Below are 6,919 nucleotides of genomic sequence, written 5' to 3' on the forward strand. Positions count from 1 at the left end.
TTTAACCTTTGTTCTTGTAATTCTGTCTTTTTTTGTCAGAATTATGAGTTAGAATAAAAAAAGTCGGAATTGTGAGATGTAAATTCGTAATTCTCAGGAAAAAAGTACTTTAAAAGTTTTGACACTTTTTAAAAAAAAAAATTGTCTTTTTTCCTCAGAATTCTGAGTTTGCAGCTTGAAATTCAAACTTTTTTCCTCAAAATTCCGAATAAAGGAAAACAGTCAGAATTGCAAGATATAAGTTCTCAGAATTTTGACCTTTGTTCTTGGAATTCTGTCTTTTTTCCTCAGAATTCTGAGTTAGAATAAAAAAGTTGGAATTGCGAGAATTGAGTCTGCAGCTTGGAATTCTGTCAGAATTGCGAGATGTAAATTTAAAATTCTCAGGCAATATAGTAAAAATTGCAAATTTACATCTCAGTATTTTGAGGTTTGTTCTTGGAATTCTTTGTTTTTTCCATGGAATTCTGAGTTTGCAGCTTGGAATTCTGACTTTTTTCTCTGAATTCCGAGTTAGAATAAAAAAGTCAGAATTGTGAGATGTAAATTCAGAACAAAAAATTTACGTCTTAGAATTTTGACGTTTGTTTTTGAAAGTCTGTCTTTCCCCCCAGAATTCAGACTTTTTTCTCAGAATTCCCAAGTTAGAATAAAGCAAAGAAGTCAGAATTGCAAGATGACGTTTGTTCTTGGAATTCTGTCTTTTTTCCTTGGAATTCTGAGTTTGCATCTCAGAATTCTAACTTTTTTCTCTGAATTCTGAGTTAGATTAAAGAAAAAAACTTAGAACTGCAAGATGTAGATTTGTAAAGAAAAAAGTAAAAATTGCAAGTTTACCTCAAATTTTTTTTCAGAATTCTGACTTTTTTTCTTAGAATTCTTTGAATCTTTAGATATATAATTAAGCTGTGGTAGAAATAAGCTTCCATAGACACATGCAACAAAAAATGCTCAAGTCTGATTAGAAAAATTGGTTTGCTTTTATTCAGAAATGTACTGTTGAGAATACAGTTTTCTGAATGTCATATTGGTGAGAACAGGAATCAAATCTCTACTTTTTTACCACTTGATTGTCAAACAAAATCTGCTGAACAATTCAATAACACACAAAAAAAGAAAAGAAAAAACATCTATTATTGTACTTTATAAATATATTGCATTTTAGATATGTAGCTCAACAACATAGTGCTAGCAACGCCAATGCCATGGGTTTGATTCCTGGGGAACACAAAAAGCCTACTAGCAAAATATATACACAGAATGCAGAGTTGCTTTGGAAAAAAAGCAAAAATGCAGTGCATAAATATAGATGTTTTACATCTGATAACATTTAGCCAAGTGGTTTCCTCAGTGTCGACTGAATTAGAATTTCCTATGTATTGTTTTACTATGAGACAATATTATTATATTATTCTAAATGTATTCTTAATAATATACCTATATGTTTACACATTTACAAACACACACATTCAAACTTCACAATGAACACATTCAAAATGTATAACTTATGTACACTACATGGGCAACATTCATGCCTTTGACAAACCTGCATAATCACCTCATTTCTACGGCAGCTAACAATGACTGTACACGTGTCCAGACATTTGCTCTGTTCAGGCATGCACATGTGTCTTCAACTGGCCTCTATCCAGTGTCCAGAGGATAAAATAACTCCATTTCCATGATGAAATTGTCCACAATAATCTAATGAATGCAGATGGATGCTCTGAAACAGAGAAGAGAAGAGAACATTAAAGACTGTGTTTTATCGACTGCGCCTCCAGTGGCAAATGCAGTTTGGTGTATTATCAATGAAAGAGGGTTGTGTTACGTAATTCTAATAGCGAATACTGTCTCTTTAAACAGGTGCTAAGATCAAAAGAAGATCAAAAGAACAACAGATTGCAAAAAATATGTAGGTTCATATGTCATATTAGACCTGACCACAGAAAAAGATTGTGTCTGTATATTTAACAGAATATACTAAACAAACAAACAAACAAAAAAGACAAATTTTAATTTAAAAAATAACTTTTAATGGTTTGTTTGGTTATCTTTAATGGGTTTATTTAATCAAAAAACTATTTTCTGATGGAAAAAATAGCACTGGTCCTTATTCAAATCTAGCAACTTCTTTATAAGACACATGTTTTCAGACCATAGATAGTATTTACTTGCTTTTCTAATGCTTTTAAATAGCTATTTATTAATTTATCAATTCTTGACATGTTTACACATCTGCTTAGAGCAAAATATATTGCAATCAAATTATTTCAGATGTGATACACCTTTAGTCTGTCAAACTGATCAGATGGTTTATAAAATGCATCATAAACTGATGACTACCACTTCTATATATTGCGAAATATAAACTCAGAATTCTGAGAAAAAAAAATGTGAATTTACATCTCAGAATTTAGATTTTGGCTTCTTTTTTTTCCAGAAATCAGAGTGAAAAATGGCAAGTTTACCTTTTTGCGTTTATTATGAAAGTCTTTTTCCCTCAGAATTCTAAGTTTGCATCTCACTGTTCTTACTTTTTTCTCTGAATTCTGAGTTAGATTAAAGAAAAAAGTCAGAATTGTGAGATGTAAACTAAGAGTTCAGAGAAAAAAAGTTAAAATTGCAGAATTTTGACGTTTGTTCTTGGAAGTTTGCATCCTGCAATTCTGACTTTTTTCTCTGAATTCTGAGTTAGATTAAAGAAAAAAGTCAGAATTAAAAGTAAAAATTGCAAGTTTACCTCAAAATGTTGATGTTTGTTCTTGGAATTCTCTTTTTTCCTCAGAATTCTAAGTTTGCATCTCGCAGTTCTGACTTTTTTCTCTGAATTCTGAGTTAGATTAAAGAAAAAAACTCAGAATTAAAAGTAAAAATTGCAAGTTTACTTTAGAATTTTGACGTTTGTTCTTGGAATTCTCTTTTTTTCTCAGAATTCTGAGTTTGCATCTTGGAATTCTAACTCTTTTCTCTTAATTCTGAGTTAGATTAAAGAAAAAAAAGTCAGAATTTTGAGATTTTAACCCAGAATTCAGATAAAAAAGTAAAAATTGCAGAATTTTGACGTTTGTTCTTGGAATTCTGTTTGTTTTCCTTCAGAATTCTGAGTTTGCATCTTGCAGTTTTGACTTTTTTCTCTGAATTCTGAGTTAGATTAAAGAAAAAAACTCAGAATTAAAAGTAAAAATTGCAAGTTTACTTTAGAATTTTGACGTTTGTTCTTGGAATTCTCTTTTTTTCTCAGAATTCTGAGTTTGCATCTTGGAATTCTAACTCTTTTCTCTTAATTCTGAGTTAGATTAAAGAAAAAAAGTCAGAATTTTGAGATTTTAACCCAGAATTCAGATAAAAAAGTAAAAATTGCAGAATTTTGACGTTTGTTCTTGGAATTCTGTTTGTTTTCCTTCAGAATTCTGAGTTTGCATCTTGCAGTTTTGACTTTTTTCTCTGAATTCTGAGTTAGATTAAAGAAAAAAACCTCAGAATTAAAAGTAAAAATGGCAAGTTTACTTTAGAATTTTGACGTTTGTTCTTGGAATTCTAACTCTTTTCTCTTAATTCTGAATTAGATTAAAGAAAAAAAGTCAGAATTGTGAGATGTTAACCCAGAATTCAGAGGGGGAAAAAGTAAAAATTGCAGAATTTTGACGTTTGTTCTTGGAATTCTGTTTGTTTTCCTTCAGAATTCTGAGTTTGCATCTTGCAGTTTTGACTTTTTTCTCTGAATTCTGAGTTAGATTAAAGAAAAAAAACTCAGAATTAAAAGTAAAAATGGCAAGTTTACTTTAGAATTTTGACGTTTGTTCTTGGAATTCTCTTTTTTTCCTCAGAATTCTGAGTTTGCATCTTGGAATTCTAACTCTTTTCTCTCAATTCTGAATTAGATTAAAGAAAAAAAGTCAGAATTGTGAGATGTTAACCCAGAATTCAGAGGGGAAAAAAGTAAAAATTGCAGAATTTTGACGTTTGTTCTTGGAATTCTGTTTGTTTTCCTTCAGAATTCTGAGTTTGCATCTTGCAGTTCTGACTTTTTTCTCTGAATTCTGAGTTAGATTAAAGAAAAAAAACTCAGAATTAAAAGTAAAAATTGCAAGTTTACCTCAAAATGTTGATGTTTGTTCTTGGAATTCTCTTTTTTCCTCAGAATTCTGAGTTTGCATCTTGGAATTCTAACTCTTTTCTCTCAATTCTGAGTTAGATTAAAGAAAAAAAGACAGAATTGTGAAATGTAAACTCAGAATTCAGAGAAAAAAGTAAAAATGGCAAGTTTACCTCTCAGAATTTTGATGTTTGTTCTTGGAATTCTGTATTTTTTCCTCGGAATTCTGAGATACAAACTTTTTATTCTCTGAATTCTGAGAAATTTCAAAGAAAAATATAAAAATTGCAAGTCTTTTGCAGCCTCTCAGAATTCTGAGTCTGAATTTTGAGACATAAAGTCACAATTACTTTTTTAATCTGTGGCGGAAATAAGCTTCCAAAGACACATGCATAAAAAAAAGTCTGATTAGAAAAATGTATTCTAACCAACAAGATACATTCAAACCAACAGAAAGTGATTTGAAGCATCTATTTCCACACAAAATAGCAAATAAATGTATACTGAGTGGTTATTTAAGTGTACTTAGTTCTGCTCTCAGTATTAAATCATAATCTTATCATGTGCTAAAGTTGCGAGATTTGACCAACCAAAGAGGCATAGATACAAGATGACCATAAAAACTCCTTTTCTTTTGCATTTAATCATTTAAGTAACTTCAATCAAATTTTAACACAATATTGTATTTATATAACCATCTTATCTGGATAAAGTAAAGACCATAGTGCGTAAAACATTACCATTTTGGTTTGTATGTTTACTCAGATGATGACGCATAGTACAGACACTTAATGTTGCTGCAGTTAATCCCTGTGCTACCAAATGCCTTTTTCCTGTTAATGGCCATCAATTCTAAAAAATTCATTATGTCATCACTTTCTCCTAGAAAAGGAATAGTCTTTGATGTCTGTGATGGAGAATGGCTTATTTTTAATAATATGGTGTTGGAGAATGGCTTATTTTTTTTTTATTTAATTTAATCTTTTTTTCACTTCTGTAGCATAATTTACATGATCCCAAAAGTACTTATGCCTAACATTATTTTACTATTAAATATAGTCTATAATATACTATACACTACTGCAATAATACATTTCTATAAAAATGTATACATAAACAATAATATTATATATATATATATATATATATATATATATATATATATATATATATATATATATATATGTGTGTGTGTGTGTGTGTGTGTGTGTGTGTGTGTGTAATATTAAAAAAATATATATAAAATTTAAATAAATGAATAACAATTTCGATAAAATTCTTGATACATTTTTTATGGATTTATAAAAAAAACATTATCCTGTATCTAGTGTTTTTTAACAATAGCTTAATGAAAAAGGTCAAATGTATTTATAATAAAAATATATTTTTGTGTCTCAAAATTGTACAAATGACACCACCTTGGGCAAATATGACTAAACAAATAGCATTAAATGGGTCATATATATTCGGGTCAGTGAGAAGTATCTTACCTGTTTTAACTCAAATTAGGCTCAGATTTGAACATTTATTAACTTCTGGAAGATTGAACGTGTCCAAAAGGGAAAAATGAGAGAAAGTCACTCATCAGCAGACTGTGGAAGTGTCAGACCAGCGTGCTCCTCTTCTCGCGCGTGTCAGGGGTCAGAGGCGCAAAGTTGGAGGTAGCTGTGTTGTTCTGCTCGTTATAACGTGACGAGGCCGGTGAGTTTTGCATCACCACTAGCCGGATGGGAGACTGTTGCTGGGGGGCTGGTGGCTCGGAAACGTACTCCTTGGAAGGGTCTTTGCCACGGCAGTCGTACAGGATGCAAGAGATGAGGAAGACCAGAAGCAGGATAACGTAGCTGGCGATGAGGATGATGAGGTTTAGAGTGACTGGATCAATCTCCAGGTAAAACTCCATGAGACCCATGGCGACGCTGCATCCCTGACTCCGCGCTCTGAGAGAAATGTGGGCACCATGGACTCCCGTCGGGCTCTTCGGCAAAGCGTGGAGTAGTAGGGATATCCCAGCGAGCAGCAGCAGCAGGGCCCTATGCAGAGATAAGAGTGGAGATTTCGCTCTGCCGTTCAAAGAATTTAATCCCTCCCCTTCTATTCCACCAACCTTGAATTTCTGCAGCCAATGATTAAAAGCTGCTCACTTTAATAGCTTAAGCTGCCATTTTAATTTTGCCAACTGCACATTGCGCGATGGATTTGGCCAAATTATGCAGAGGCAGTGAATGGGTGGAGTAGAAGTTTTAGCATGTCCCACCTCGTGTCTTTTTGCCAGGAGCACGTCAATGGGGGATTTCACTAAGTATTGTGTAATGAACGACTTTTAGTTATGTCATTATTAATGGACCGTGACATAACACTCAAGCCAAAAAGCAGATTTAATGTGTGTAGTATTTTGGGAACGTGTATGTTTTTTTTCTCCCTCCCCATTCATTTTTATGGATAACATGCTTTTTTTTTTTTTATTAATAATGATTTATTAAAGCATAATACAAGTTTTTAAGAAGCAAAAAGCACATTTAATGTTGTTTTTGAAGGTAATTTGGAAAAATATAACTTATGTAATTTTTTTTATCATTTGGCATTCATCATTTCCATACAGTTCTGAATATATTTTTATGTATTTATAAAAACAAACATTATGCTGTTTGTCATTATTACTGAGTTTAATCACCTCAAACAACGGCAACTGAAAACAATTTTGCATTAATATATCTATAATAATTTATTATTGACATAATATAAGGAATACTATGTGGGGACAGACTTAGTGTAAACTAAAAGCAACTACAGCTATGTTATGTCATAATAAATGGACAG

The 6,919-nt window shown here is 31.6% G+C and overlaps 1 protein-coding gene across 1 annotated transcript; it reads right to left on the reverse strand.

Moving 5' to 3' along the window:
* Positions 1–958: 958 nt before the first annotated feature.
* Positions 959–6,286, reverse strand: smim36 (small integral membrane protein 36). The gene is made up of 2 exons (XM_073828969.1): positions 5,590–6,286; positions 959–1,726 (listed from the first exon to the last, which is right to left on the reverse strand). Exon 1 carries the CDS (start codon positions 6,009–6,011, stop codon positions 5,703–5,705), a length of 309 nt encoding a protein of 102 aa, XP_073685070.1. The 5' UTR covers positions 6,012–6,286; the 3' UTR covers positions 959–1,726; positions 5,590–5,702.
* Between the last annotated feature and the right edge of the window lie 633 nt (positions 6,287–6,919).

Source organism: Garra rufa, chromosome 22 (genome assembly GCF_049309525.1).
Source record: "Garra rufa chromosome 22, GarRuf1.0, whole genome shotgun sequence".
NCBI classification, from domain to species: Eukaryota; Metazoa; Chordata; class Actinopteri; order Cypriniformes; family Cyprinidae; genus Garra; species Garra rufa.

Excerpts from the sequence above, each read along its gene's own strand:
- smim36 (XM_073828969.1), bottom strand. The coding sequence starts at position 6,011 with ATGGGTCTCATGGAGTTTTACCTGGAGATTGATCCAGTCACTCTAAAC.